This window comes from Patiria miniata, unplaced genomic scaffold, assembly GCF_015706575.1.
Source record: "Patiria miniata isolate m_02_andy unplaced genomic scaffold, ASM1570657v1 HiC_scaffold_7, whole genome shotgun sequence".
Taxonomy (NCBI): domain Eukaryota; kingdom Metazoa; phylum Echinodermata; class Asteroidea; order Valvatida; family Asterinidae; genus Patiria; species Patiria miniata.
Genome location: NW_024037074.1, coordinates 42,256,631 through 42,271,783, shown reverse-complemented (window position 1 = coordinate 42,271,783; position 15,153 = coordinate 42,256,631). Strand labels below are relative to the sequence as shown.

The 15,153-nt window shown below is 40.0% G+C and overlaps 2 protein-coding genes across 2 annotated transcripts; both read right to left on the bottom strand.

Moving 5' to 3' along the window:
• Positions 1 to 5,937: 5,937 nt before the first annotated feature.
• LOC119745193 (neurotrypsin-like) lies at positions 5,938 to 13,572 on the bottom strand. The gene is made up of 5 exons (XM_038221416.1): positions 13,560 to 13,572; positions 13,116 to 13,391; positions 10,931 to 11,284; positions 9,660 to 9,814; positions 5,938 to 6,036 (listed from the first exon to the last, which is right to left on the bottom strand). Exons 1-5 carry the CDS (start codon positions 13,570 to 13,572, stop codon positions 5,938 to 5,940), a joined length of 897 nt encoding a protein of 298 aa, XP_038077344.1.
• Positions 13,573 to 13,659: 87 nt separating this feature from the next.
• Positions 13,660 to 14,372, bottom strand: LOC119745192 (galectin-3-binding protein A-like). Its single transcript, XM_038221415.1, has 2 exons — positions 14,291 to 14,372; positions 13,660 to 14,003 (listed from the first exon to the last, which is right to left on the bottom strand). Exons 1-2 carry the CDS (start codon positions 14,343 to 14,345, stop codon positions 13,660 to 13,662), a joined length of 399 nt encoding a protein of 132 aa, XP_038077343.1. The 5' UTR covers positions 14,346 to 14,372.
• Positions 14,373 to 15,153: the final 781 nt, after the last annotated feature.

Below are 15,153 nucleotides of genomic sequence, written 5' to 3'. Positions count from 1 at the left end.
GGATTTCTAATGTAAAGTCTATAAATTGACTCATTTGTAACCCACCAACTGTACAAAAATAGTCATAAAGTTGTACATTTTGAAGACCCCAATTGATTTTTAGTGGATTCCGATAGAGGAAGACATGCTCTATTAAGTCGTTTTAATTTCGTTGATTTTTGGAATGATGCATAAGTACATAAATTGGGTCAAAGGCCACGATATGGAATAACCCTAATATGACCCTTATATGACTCATTCAGCAATGAACAAAAAAAAGTACGTTATTATTCTTTTACTATTATACTCATGATACTGATCAGGGCTACTTGGAGTTCAGTAATAAACGTCACCGTTTTCACGAAGAGGCGAAGTTAATCTTTCACTGTCTGAAGAAACATTCGAGAAAATCGCGTTAAAGTTGGTCCTTTTTTTCATTTAACAATTTGAAACGCACAGATGCACAGAACCTGCAAGATTTAGGTATCAAAGGAAGCGATTATAATCTCCCTCAATGTATCAAACTTGAAGAAAAAAAATAGGTGGTTAGTTTTCCAAAATTAATGAACTAATTCGCCCCTTCGTGAAAACGCTAAAGTCAGTACGCGCAGATTTCGCCCTTTACTGCGCTCTGAGTGATAATACATTTTGTGTACAGTATACGCGCAGATTTTGCCCCACTGCGTGTGCAGTGAAAACGCTTTCGTGAAAACGCTTATTGTATTACAATGTACATGAATTTGTTTACTGAAAATGCATTATAAGCATAGAGTGCTCGGGCGGTTTCGGGCACTACATGTAGAGGGAGTAATACGCGGGGCGGTACACTTGCTAAATAAGAGAATTTATTGCGATTTTGCCAAAAAAAATATCGTTTTGTCTAAATTTGCTATTGGTGACATTACAACCGGTACTTCATGTATAGACTCGTCCCGCATCTTAAATTTGTTGTCTCTGCAAACTGTGACCCGGTTTTACGCAAATTCGCCTCTTCGTTAAAACGCAAAACGGCGCTAGAGGAAAATGTGCCTATTCGTTAATTAGGTTAATTGGGATTTTAATTAATGTTATGATATTGTAACCTCACCAGGTTGTAGATATTGATATATTAAATCATTTTCACTGAAAACAGATATCGATAAACAGGCGATTTTTCACGAAATTCGCCCCTTCGTGAAAACGGTGATGTAGTTAAGAGATAAACAAGCATTTTTCATGTCTACATCAACACGATAATGATTAATTTAACAGGTGCTTACACACATATTTTCATGAATATCTGCACTGCGTGCTGAATAACTGTTGCCCCATCACATCATCAACCATTAACATTGCTAATGAGAACTAGTAACACAGTCTAAGTATAGTGCATTCCGTGTCTTAATGCGGACACAGTGGTTTATTACGTAATCGAATGATTTCGACGTCTAAGCCCATTAATTATGTTACAAAAACATAACAGTGACGTTCATGTTTTGCATATCTTTTTATTATTTCAATCTACAGACTCTGACAAAAAAATAAAGATCGATATTACGCCAGAAGGTATTGATCATATTGGGTATAGTTTCCGATAATCACTACAACATACCCAATTATTTGATCAGCATCGAAGAATACGTTATCAATGTTCTGGTCTTTCAAGTTCAAACCTCGTGTATCTGTGTGTGTTGAGGTACGTATTCCAAGCACAGTTAAAGATGGATCACATGAACACTTAAATGTACCCTGAAAAATCGTGCTATGTAGTTCCATTTCAAATAAAATTATTCGTCGGACTAATTACTAAGTCGGACACAATATTGGCACTCAAACATAAGGGGTATAGGACTATCGGTCGTCGGACACAATGGGTAAAACAATGGGCCGTCGGACACAATGGGTCGGACTTAATCGTCCCAGTCTTGGTCAAAATCATAACTAAACTAACGGACATAATGGTTACAAATACAGTGGAGACCTTCAGATACTGTCAGTGTACAACCTTTTTGGTGGGAGGGGGGAGTTAAATACCCCCACTGGTTAAAAACCAGTGGCGGACTCCCCCTCCTCCCCCTCCCACACACACACACACCGTCCGCGTTCAGCCGCTGACTTATGTTATGATACTGCCAAAAAATACCAATTGGAATTTTCAATTGCATTCGAATGCAGGAGAAAGCCTCGTAAATTTGTAGTTTTCCGGGGTATGCCTCTGGAGACCGGACCCCATAGCAGCAGGGGAAACTGTCGCCACGCCTTCACTCACACCCCCTCTCCCTTCAAATCCCACCCCCACCCCCGTTCCCTGAAAGCTAGATCCGTCCCATTTAAACTCTTTTCCTTATTAAGCAGGGCAAACGATTTAGCGCGAAGACCGTTTACTGTGAGGAATCTGATCAAGCAGAAAGAGATTTCAGGCAGCCAAAATATCCAACAAAATTATGAAACATTTGTGACTTCTTAAAGCCAAAAAATCAGGCAACACAATTTGAATAATTAACAATTCCCCAATTTTATGGCTCTCAGAAGTTTTTTTATTTTTCGCCAAACCACTTTTACGGCAAGTTGAAGGATCCGTTACTCATATTCCATCAAATTGTCCGAGGTCAAAATTAGGCCTAAAATAGTTGCCGCTTTTGTGCACCTGCTAGCTGGTGTGCCCCCAACGACAGTGAATTGAGATTCGGCCACTTTGAAGCTCAAAATTCCCCCTCGGGTCCCCCCCCCCCCCCTTCTTCAACTCGCAATTCTTGTAATTGGCTGATGGCCTTCGGCTCCCTTACTCGTACGATTTGGGAGCAATTGTTGCGGAACAGCCCATGTTGATACCTTTAAAATACTTTTGCCCCCACCCCATAAGTTCCGCCCGCTGAAAAAAAAACACTGCCGCGGCATAGCGCATGCGCAAAGAGGCCATGTTTATCATTCTTATAGGGTGTAACAGTGTATTAAGATTCCCATAGACAATAGTGCTATACTATAAATTCTTTCAAAAAATACTCAGAACTCTCACAGGTGTTTAAGCTGCACAGAAAAATGACGATCAATATGTCATCGTTTATTTTATTTTCAATTTTTGGTAGGTTGACCATTGACTTTTCGAAAATTCTCACCCAAAGAAGACGACCCCTATTTTTCCCAAAGCGGAAAAGTAGCCATCTTGGAAAACGATCCCTCCACAACATGAGAAAATAGCGCCACTTTCGAGCTCATTTGCATCCAAAATACTCAGAATTGGAAAGCCCGAGTCTGGGCCATGAGGTTCATTGCCATATTCTTCAAATCCCCAATTTTATGGCTCTAAGAACTCTCTAGTATAGAATATTTTGAGGGTATAACTTTTATTGATGAGCTTGGCGGATGGGTTTTAGGCCTATTTACAGGTGTGCAGCCTTAGGCCAAAAAAAGTCTCCGGTTTCTGATATGGAGCTTCCCCAAAAAGTGGTGCGGCAACGCGGCTTTTTTTTTTTTACCTGTCTTTTTCACTTCAAATGTCGGCTGATGACTGCAAATGGTGCCCGACTAAACTTAGTGCAAGTACATGGGAGTGCGGAGAGGCCACATAAAGCTTATTCTCGATCATAACCCCATCTAAAAACACGTTACAATAATATTGTGTAGCAGCAGGATTCCAGTCAAACCAGTGAGTTTGGCGGTTTTGAGACATCATCTTTTATTGAAAAAAAAAAACGTTTTCATTTTGCCGACGAGCATGGTTACGGCGACGCGCGCGCATACCAGAAACCGGAAAAAAAATTTTGGCCTTAGACTTTAGAGCTCTCTTTGCCAACCCATGTTTGGCACTTTTCTGCCACCACGGAGGCAAGATGGCGTCCGACTGAAACAGATTTCACGGCTCCCCACCAGCCTCTCTCTCTCTTTTCAACCGATGAGGGGGTACCTCTGCACGAAGCGGATTAAGAGACTTCAGGTTGTTCTGTCTTGGAAAGCAAGAATGCACAGACTCAAGAAAATACTTGCCTGAAAAAGCAGTTGGGGAGCAGTGACTGACGCCGCGCGTCCGTAATAGGTCACCGAAAAAGCCTCACGGGCCGCACGCGGTACACGACTGTAAGCTTACGCTACACATCACACGCATTAAACCGATATTGCATTTATTGATTAGAAATATTTATTAATAAGTTACACTGAAGATAAGATACATTTATTGATAAGATACATTAAGGTAGAAAACGTTAAGAAAATTAGGTGATTAGTTTGGCAGAATTAATCAATTAAAGCCCGGTTTATACTTCACGCGAAAGCGAAAGCAAAGCGAAATTCGTGACGTCAACAGTACATTCGAAGCGCGTCCACCATTGGTGACGACATGAATTTCGCTTTGCACAAGCTTTTGCGTGAAGTATGAACCGTGCTTAAGAAAAGTGGCTGTTCCTGAAAACGAAAAAAAAACGACCAATTAGCAAATTCGCCCCTACGTGAAAATGCTAAAGTGACTACGCGCAGATTTCGCCCTTCTGCGGTCTGAGTCAATGCAGTTTTTGTACAGTACGCGCAGATTCTGCCCCACTGCGCGTGCGCCTGAAATTTGCCCCTTCGATGATAAAGCGTCATTGTATTATAATGTATATATTTACTGAAAATGTATTAATACCATAGAGTGCAGAAATTCGCCCCTTCGTGAAAACGCAAAACGGCACTTGTGGCAAATTCGCCCACTCGTTAATTAGGTTAATTGGGGGTCTAATTAATTTTTTGAAAGTATAGCCTCACCAGGTTGTAGATATTGATATATTTATTCATTTTCACACACACACACCCACACAAATTCGAAAAAAAGACGGTTTTTATGAAATTCGCCCCTACCTGAAAACGGTGACGATTTATTAATAAGATACATTAATTAATATTGTACATTTATTGATAAGGCCAAAAAAAAGTCTCCGGTTTCTGGTATGGAGCTTGCCTAAAAAGTGGTGCGGCGACGCGGTTTTTTTTTTACCTGATTTTGTTGCTTCAAATGTCGGCCGATGACTGCAAATGGTGCCCGACTAAACTTAGTGCAAATATATGGGAGTCCAGAGAGGCCACATAAAGCTAATTCTCGACCATAACCCAATCTAAAAACACGTTCAAATTGTGCAGCAGCAGGATTCCAGTCAAACCAGTGAGTTTGGCGGTTTTGAGACATCATCTTTCATTGAAAAAAAAAACTTTTTCATTTTCCCGACGCGCATGTCTACGGCGACGCGCGCGCATACCAGAAACCGGTGACTTTTTTTGGGGGGGGGGGGGGGCCTAACATACGGTTATTAAAAAAAATGTGTATTTCATCGAGTGTTTCCAACGTGTGCTTCTTTAGAAAGGGTTTATGAGTATACTTCATTTTTGCAGTACATTTTTGTGTTCCAATGCACACAAAATACCACTTTTAGTCCCCATCCATGGTAAGTACACTTGTGATTATTTTTTAAAGAAAGGTCATGAAAATATAATTTAAAGCGTCGTACGCAACTTATAAGAAAAAGTCCCCAATCATATTCACCCGAAAGCTTTGGCATAACCTTTCCGGGTAAAAAAAATGACACGTTTTGCTAAGGTTTCTAGGCCAAAATGACCCGGAAAGGTATCATTTTCGATCCAGAAAAGTCTCGTTTTTGACCTGGAAAAGGTAGCCCAAACAGAACCCGGATTGCGGTTCAAACTGAACAGGAACTTATAACCCCAGTAAAAGTATATCACATATTACATGGCCAGGAATTTTAATTAAATCAAACTTGATAAAAACTTTTGGATTAAAATATCATTCAAGCCTAGGCTCCTTTCGGTATATAAGCAGAACATTACAAGGCTAACAGTACAAAAACTGTCAAGATTAGACAAGGACAAACACAAGAACAAAGAAAAACAGTGCTAATTTTTCCAAATTGTATACACACTATTAAGGAATGCAGCAGATAACTAAATTTGTACAAAGAATTAGCAACCATGAGGTTCTATGTCACAATCACAGTTTCACCTGGGAAAGACGAAGGAGTCATTACACGAGTTAGTGCAGGAAAACCGCCAGGCTGGCGAATACGAGAATGGATGGTACTGCAGCCGTGACGACAGCTATGAAGACAAAGAAATACAAAAAAATGTTTTGTTAGACGAGTCATAATAATGGCCCGCAATTTATATCATTCAGCATATAGAATCTGCACCGAAATGCCGACATGTACTTTCACAGAAATGAAACATCTGTCCAGCAGAATACTACATGAACTTCGATATAGACTGAGTAAGGAAGACAATTACACATCCTATACAATCCAAGTCTCAAAGTACCTATTGTGGCGAAACAGCCGGTGGACTGGTGCGAGTTTACCATGGCTCGCCTGGTTCCCCGACGTCGTGCGTAGGGTATAGCGCCTAGTTAGAGATTTTAGGCAGTCCATCTAAAGACGCCGTTGTGTGAACATCGATTAGTGGAAACTTAGCGTTGAGCTCCGAATCCGAGTAAACCTCGTGTGTAGACGTAGCGATAGTTTGGGCAACGCGGCGTGCAAGTCAAGGGCGGATGGTGAGACTTTAGAGTAATAATTAGCAAGCTAGACCTTTTGTTGTAAGGGGAAATTAGCCTGGGTGGCTGTGGGTTGAGCTGGTGACTGGAGACCTAAGGTTCGTGTGGTATGTGCAGCAGTATTCCCTGGTCGGGAATTGGGTTGCCTGTTGCCTGTCGACCTTTGTCGCCAGGAGTCACCTCGGGGTTATAAACCGCGCTCCGTAACCTGAGCCAGTGATTTCTGTATGCTAGGTTGCATGTGAGGTTTACTCTGGTAAAGTCTTAATCAGTGTGTGCAGTTCATAACTTGTTGCTGTTGATCGCACTTGGTGTGCACAGTGAGGTTCTTGCCACTGTGGGATAATCTTTCTAGATAATCAACGAGGTTAATTACATAGAGCCTGCTTAGGCTGGTTGTTGTAAGCATTGTACAATAAGAGGTTATTGTTGTGTAAGGCTTACTTTATAGGGATAAACCTAGAGCAGCGGGGAACGTTGTTCTGCGAGGTTTATTGGCCACTCATTGAACCTTAAGCTTGTGTATTTGGACCGAATAAAGAGTTGTTTCTTGTTCTCTAAGACACATGTGTAGTGAGGTTTATTGAGGTTCCCTGGTCACCTCTAGGTGCTTGCCACGTGAATTGGTATTCCTTTAGCGTTGGTATATTTCCAACAAACGGACAGGCCTAGGACTTGAATCCTCCGTTCGTGACGTAGTCCCCCCTTATTTGCGTGTAACCGCTCATGCGCATGTAAGGTCATTAAATATTTTTGTGGGATAGTCAGCTCTTGTTGGTGTGGGTGTAATTCCTTATCCATAGACAAGCGAGCGCGCCACACTATTAGGCCCTTGTTTTATCACTATTGAACGTCACAGCGGCCCGAGAACATGGCAATATAAATCAACACTTTGGATAGTATTATCGTTGTTATATTTTACTTTTTTGGCCCTTTTGAGGTTTGCGAAAGGATGACGTGGCTTTATGTGCTTTTGCGATAACGGACACGTCGAGCGATTCCGCTAATATAGTGCGCCCTCATGTGTTCTTTTTGTTTGTCATAAACTATAAGAAACAAGACCAGGTAAGACAAGCAAAGATGATACAAGAACCATTATCGTTATATTCATTTGATTCAGAATGGCTTTTCACTGGAAATCTAGTCATGCATCTGGCCACACGATTAGCTGGATTGATCCCATTCGTTGACATAGCGAGGTAATCCTATACGACAGCACTGCTTGGCTAACAAGAAAACGACAGTTAGACATACAGTGAGACAGCTGCAAAGAGTACATTGGGCCCTTTGGGCTCAGCGGAAACTCGCAACAGACAGAATACTAACCACTAGCACTGCATGTCAATCCAAGGAGCGTCGAATGGGTACAGTCATTCCCGGACCAACGCCCAAGATTGCACTGGTCCAATGTAGCCTCGTCTCCTGTACACGATACATCACCCAGAAACACTGGTCCAGATCTCAACCAAGGCGTAGTATAAAACTAGTGAAGCAAAATTGAACATTATCGATCAGGTTCAACATCGTCGAAAATCAAAATTTTTATCTGTGACATTCACACTTCAGCAGACACACCTTCAGTAAACTATGATGCAATGTGCAGAAATATTGGTCTCACACCCTATCATATTGGTAAGATATGGTGGTCAAATTCTCTTATTAAATATTCATGACGACAGAATATTAGAACAATAGGCTGCACGTTAACGTTAACTGGAGGTAAGAGTCACATGCCCTTGACTTCAGGAGGCATATTTTCTCCATTTTCTTTAACGCTGGCGACGTTTTCGTTTGAATAGATCTCCTTATTTCCAATTTGAACCAATTTGCCGTCAACACAAAATCACCACAATGAAGCAAAAGCGAACCTGCGCATACAAAAAGTTAGATACAGGGTGACCCCCCCCCCAAAAAAATGCAACCCTTAAACATTTGCCTTTTTTTCAAAAACTTGATCTGCGATTTTTTATCTTTTGGATATCAGATTAAAGTTGAGAGTTTTTTCTTTCAAAATCAATATTGAAAGAAAAATCATGAAAACAGCACATTGGGTTGCTGAGAAATACCTATTATGTAATAGAAGTGATTGCCTTTTTTTTTCAAAAACCTGATCTGCGATTTTTTATCTTTTGGATATCAGATTAAAGTTGACAGTTTTTTCTTTCAAAATCAATATTGAAAGAAAAATCATGAAAACAGCACATTGGGTTGCTGAGAAATACCTATTATGTAATAGAAGTGATTGCCTTTTTTTTTTCAAAAACTTGATCTGCGATTTTTTATCTTTTGGATATCAGATTAAAGTTGAGAAGTTTTTTCTTTCAAAATCAATTTGAAAAAAAAATCATGAAAACAGCACATTGGGTTACCGCGTTGCTGAGAAAATACCTATTATGTAATAGAAGTGATTGTTTATCCTCTCCAATGGTGCTTCAAGCCCACTGCGCTATACTGTATTTCATTTTGTACAATTTTTTAAATATTTTTACATATTTATGATGCCAAAAAGGTTTAATTATTGGACTAAAAAAAGGATAAGATACCTTTTCAAGTGTAAAATAAAAGATATTTCCATCAAATTCAGTTGTACCCTTGTTATTTTAAGTGCCGTGTTGTTTGTTAGGATTAGCACACAATGCGCCACATGCATTTCAAGCACAGATAGGTAAAGTGTAAATCCCTTAAATGTGGTAGTGCCATTGGAATGGACCGAAAAGGAGTTGCGTCACATAATTGGCATTTTCGCGGCAACCCAATGAGCTGTTTTCATGATTTCTTTTGCAGTTTTTAAAATAAAAATACAAAACTCGCAGCTTTACTCTCATATTCAAATTCACAGATCACGATTTTGAAAAAAAGGCAAATGTTTCAGATGTTGCTTTTTTGGGGGGAGGGGGGGGGGGTTCACCCTGTATACCTCTTTCGTAATAAGATGAAGTCAGAGGGCAAATTGTATTGCTGGGATAGGGATGAGTAAAGCCCTTGTGAACTCATTGCTGGTGAATTAAGATAAGAAAGTACGCCCTCTGGAAACCTGCTACGTATATTAAGCTGTGATAGAGTTTGGCAATTACATCAACGACAGATTATTTCGATCATGCCACCCAAGATTGAGATTCAGACACAACTCTTATGAATTAATCTTACTATTCACATAAATGATTATGCATACCGATTTCGGGGCTCCAAGTCCCAGTTCTCTGCACACGACTTTGGAGTTGGCATCTGTCCAGCCGTTTGCACAAACGGCACCCCAACGCCCATCGTGATAAATTTCAAGCAAGCCATCCTTTTGACGTCTCTGAAAACTGACTGGACTTCGGTCCTCTGAACGTAAGAGTGCATAAGTATAAAATAGAGATTAATTGCTTCCTAAGACGCACAGAGGTGGGGGTCAACATTCATGCAGATATAAGCAAGTATTCTAGATTCATAATTGTCCATGTAATTTCAATACTTCCCAGTTGAGAACTTTGTAAAAGAAAAAATTGGAAACTGAACAGGGATAAGTTTTGGAACATCAAAACAGTCTCGAAACGACTTTAATATTTTGTGCAAATATCAACACTTTTATAGTTTTCTGTATAGTTTCTGGAGGAGAAAATGATAAATCAACAAAAGATTAATCTTAAAAGAGAATGTTCTTCCACTCATCTCAAAAAATAATTACTGAAATTGATCCATGCTATCAGAAGTTATGCACACGTTTTACTAAAAGAACCGATTTTTATAGCTGTCCATGGAATGCCATTGGAAGCTGTTGAGCTGAGTGAGGCTTACAGATTACACACAATCAATTTAAAAAAATTCAAATTTTAATCATTTTTGTCAAGACACAAACATTATTTTTACTGTCAGATTTTGGGTTTTGAATATAAAGAACAAGTCATCTATTTTTGTGAAATATGAATAGCGATTTTGGCATGTTTTCGATTGCAAGTTCTCGTCCATGCATCGAGATGGGAAAACGTCCACGTTTCATTGTTATAATGGGTATTCATCAGTTCGTAGAACGGTAAATGGTCAGTGGTGGACAGCCAAATTTTGTGATCTTCATATCAAAATAGGCGTAATTTAGTAATAGAGTATGCAAATTACGTGCAATGTTCACAGTAACTAGTCAAAAAGATGTTATTTATGCTTGTGGGTTTTTTTATGAAATGGATCGAGCCTCTTTGTTTTCTCTAATTTAGTGACTTTCTTTTTGACTTACCCCGTACTGACGACGTCACACTTTTCTATGGGGCTACGAAACCGATATCCCCACCAAGCTCGCATAAGCACACGTGAAAAAAAGTGTGACGTCGTTAGTACACAGGCCTATTGCTATTTTTTTTTCTTGGACATTAATATTTTTAACTTTAAAGTTTTTCCGGCCAGAAAGCAACTGTTGTCGATTTGACCGTCATTGATGCAAGATTTGCACGTTATGTACACGCTTACCTGGAATCGGACCGCTACAAATGACGCTAGCCTCGCTACTCCCCTCAAGATTCAAACATTCTTGATCCGGTTCATCTGGCATGTAGCACTGAGCAAACGAGGATTCTGAGCCTGAACAAACGACGTAAGTAGGGAAGACCACCGGGCCAGACCCACGACCGAAGCGGTCGTCTTGTGGTGCTTCCAGGCCGTACCCTAACCCAAGCTGACGGCAGATCACATCACTTTGCTCGTCGAAGGATGTGTAGTCTTTTTTCAAGCAGAGACTTCCCCATGTTCCATTGACGTGGAACTCAACTCTCCCCTCGTTGGCGTTAGAGCCGCCCAAAAGTCTCAACTGAAAGTCTTCAGGCTCTTGAGATAAAAACAAAGAAATAATAAACAATCGTTTTGTTATTCACTCCACAATTTCAATTTTCAGTGTTATCCCTTCAGATCGTTGACGGTTTAGTGGACTAAGTGCAGCTAAACAATAGCCTTCCCTTAAAATAGTTTCATCTACAGAACTAACTTATTGAAGGGTACATCGTCCTTAAATCATCGAAACTTTTATGTTTTAGATTGTTTACTTATTTCAAAGATCTGGTGGTAGAAAACCTAAACTAATATCTCACTGTACCTGAGAAAAGATTTGCAAAAACATGTTGTTTTCTTCTGACACGGCGGACATTTTGTGGCAAACACATAGTTACGTATATTTCCAACCGGAAGTTCTTGGACGAGGAGTTTGCCCCACTGTATTTCTGTGTCCATGATTGTCGTATGATTCAATGTAGGCCTACGGTACACACCGTGTGGCGGGTACATCTACATGTTTTAAACGTTTTAAGCGTTTTCAAAGTAAAATGTACGACTAGCTAATGTTTAGGATTGATCACCACATGCAAGTGCAGCAGACGACTGTTTCAAGTCATGTTTATACAAGGCGCTTCGGATAAAGTGGACTATTTTTCGCCAAAGTCCGCAATATGTCCACAAACGAGATACGATTATTTGCTCAAAGGGATGTATAAAATGTCGCGTTTGATCACACACAGATGGAAAACGGTTGGACAGTGCATGCGTGGACCGTTTCGAAAGTAAAGCGAAAATCTTTATTGAGAGATTACTGATTGAGCGCCAGAAAATGATGAGTTGGATTTGGTCCCTTTAGAAAATTCAGGAAGTACTAGCCTAAGGCTGCGATGCTTACTAACACATTTTGTTAGTACATGAAAATATGAAACAAAACATCTCAAAACACTTTGATCACAAAGGTTGATAAGAAACAGATGTAGTACTGTACATGCGCTTTCCATGTACGTCTCATTTTTTCTACTAAGAACGGTACAGTAACTTTAAACAGCTAAATTGAGAAGATCCTGATCGAGACATGAACATTGATTGAGACATCTGCTTGTACAGTCAAGAGTGAACTGCATTACTTTAAAAAAGCATACTTGAGTCCCGACAAGAATGATTCTTCGGATGGAACAGACCTCGAGTTGTTATTTCTTTAAAATAAAATTCAATGTTATGGTCCATCCCCCCCCCCCCCCAGGCTAAGGCTTTGATCTGGGGGCGCGTCTGTTATTTGTCAAATTGCCTATATTTCTTTTCTCTAAAGCCCAGAATTCAGCTACAATTTCACTGCAAGATTTTGATCAATTTATATATAATATTTGGGCAATTAATATGTTATATATAGATTATGCCTATGACGTCGTTTCATCACAAAATTTATCTTTAAATGGATATCTTTGTGTACATGTATATCATGCCCCGGCCTTGTTTCAAGTAGACCTGTCTATGCAGAAACTTTCCCTGAAACAAAATGGTTTATTGAGCACAAAGTGATTTATTTTAACCAATAAATCATTTGGGTAGTAAAAAAATCTCAAATTTCTTTTTTTTTTTCCAAGAAAATATTTTACATTTTATAAAGTACATTCAGGGAACCCGATTAAAAATGGCTCCCTCGAGTACATGGGTGATTAATATGGCTTGAATTAGAAGCAAACATAATATCTAAGTACATATATAACCACGTTCACCTCAATGTCACACGCATGCTAGTCTGAGTAAATCAATGAAGTCATCTGAGCTGTAGGCATCCGACATTAAACACTTGTTTCCCTTATTTATAACAATCAGAATCCATTTGTGGTTACAGTTCTCTGAGACCTGTTTTAGCTTTGAGACTTACCTTTAATTCGATTGCAGAGAACCCCTGCTTGGTGATTAGCAGTACAGTTATCCTGGAACCAAAAGTTGGCCGGACACTCGATGAGTTTGCTCTCGTTACCGATGCACGCAAAGTCGGTGGCTAAATATGAGATTTCTTGTAAGCGTAATGGACGACGATTCCCAAAGTAGGAGTCGGTAACGGCTCGTTTTGCCGAGTAGTGTCCATCCTGGCGGCAGATGACGTTAGCATCTGCCAGATCCCACCCCTGATCGCAGACTAGGTAAAGCCTCGTACCTATGATGAGATCTTTGCTATACCAAACGTAACTTGTCCTTCATTTTTAACACCTATCGGGCCATTGCCATCGCCAAGGCCCACATAAAACTGCTGCCCTGTATTTAAAAATCGGACGGAAGTAGAAAGAAAGAATGTTAAAGATTTAACCTTTTAAATGAATCTTACAATTGTCCGACATGAAACTTTGGAATGACCACAATAATTGATTCTTTCCAACTAATATTTTCCCTTCAAACAGCTATGATTGTGGATGGCGTTGAGTAAACTATAATTCCGAACCTTTAAATTCCTCCTGGTCCATACATGCAACAGCCGCAGCCCGTCTTGTCTCGGCACATTGATGATCTGTCCAACCGTCATTCGCGCATTCATCTAGTCTGGTTTCTGACCCCTTGCACTGAACGTTACTAAGCCAGACTAGTTCCGTCAAATTGCCGCCATCGTAGTTCCAATCGTCACGGTTGAGCCATGGAAAGCCCAGTTGCTTACAGACTACAAGAGCATCGTTGAAATCCCAACCATCAAGGCAAATTGAGCCCCATCGACCATCGTGTAACACCTCAACTCTACCGTTTTGGCTAGAACCGCCAGACAAGCGCACGTCTCCGTCTATATATGGGAAAAGAAGGGAAGTTAATGAGACAACATCGCACACACCAATTATGAAAACATACAGTGTGTTTTCAAAAACTTATATGGAAACACAGTTTAACACACCAAGTACATTTGTCCATTGTCTTGGCAAGGTTAACATGAACAAATGAAAGTTATAAAGAACATTTGTATTCTTTTTCGTATTTATTCCAATATAATCACATATTTGATTCGGCTTGAACCACAGAATCACTCAATACTTGACAATACCCAGACCCTGCAGTGGCATGATGAATACAAACCTAAAGCCGTAGCTGTACCAAGAATGAACACACAAAAAACAGTAACGCCAAGCATCGTGACACAGTTGTCTGTTGAACTGCACCTTCGCATACTGGCAAATGACAGATTTATATGCATTCCTGTATTATTGTACTTTGGTCACAGCATTTGATCCGGTTTTACTATCTTATTTTACTCATTCAGCAGTGCAATGGAAAATTTACGTTTCCACAGGGAGTGGTTACATTCACAGCACGGAGTCCAAAGTGCCTGCAGGTCGTTGACTGTGACATATTACAGTCCACGTTTAACGGCGACAATTTCACTTCGTGCCGGAAGCTTTGTGTAAAATTAAGACCAAATTCAGCTGTAAGAAATGTTTTTATTAATAACATCTTGAAAAAAAAACAATCCCCAGATTGTCCTTAAGGTACATTAACCCGAAACATTTAAAAAATCCTTTGAACGTTTACGATATAGACGATCAAGGTTGTTCCCCGGAATTTTAAATGGCTCCAAAATTTCCATTTAGATGCGTGGCTATCCATCCCTTCTCACCTACCTCCGTTCCCCCTCCCCTACCAGGTTAATACGAATCCGTATTTCGGATCACTCTGACCTATATATAGACGACTTGGAGTGCACATATAGCAATTAAGAAGGGGAAACTAGTGATTAATAAACGTATCTAGGCGTTAGTTTTCTTGGCATCAAGAAACTGTTAAGTTTGTGGAAATTCATAAACGGTGTGCAGGTTGAGTTCCCAGGCATAAAACCTGATTTCCATGGATCCAATCAATCAGGTCGAACAAATCAGGTGACTCAGAACTGGCAATAAATACTAGCGTCATCAAGATTACCATCTTTATAAACGGTGTACCTT

Excerpts from the sequence above, each read along its gene's own strand:
- LOC119745193 (XM_038221416.1), bottom strand. Across the intron at positions 11,285-13,115 it reads TCTCTGCAATCGAATTAAAG|AGCCTGAAGACTTTCAGTTG; the intron begins GTAAGTCTCAAA and ends TTTTATCTCAAG. Across the intron at positions 6,037-9,659 it reads GACTTGGAGCCCCGAAATCG|CTGTCGTCACGGCTGCAGTA; the intron begins GTATGCATAATC and ends TTGTCTTCATAG.
- LOC119745192 (XM_038221415.1), bottom strand. The coding sequence starts at position 14,345 with ATGCTTGGCGTTACTGTTTTTTGTGTGTTCATTCTTGGTACAGCTACG. Across the intron at positions 14,004-14,290 it reads TGGTACAGCTACGGCTTTAG|ACGGAGACGTGCGCTTGTCT; the intron begins GTTTGTATTCAT and ends TCCCATATATAG.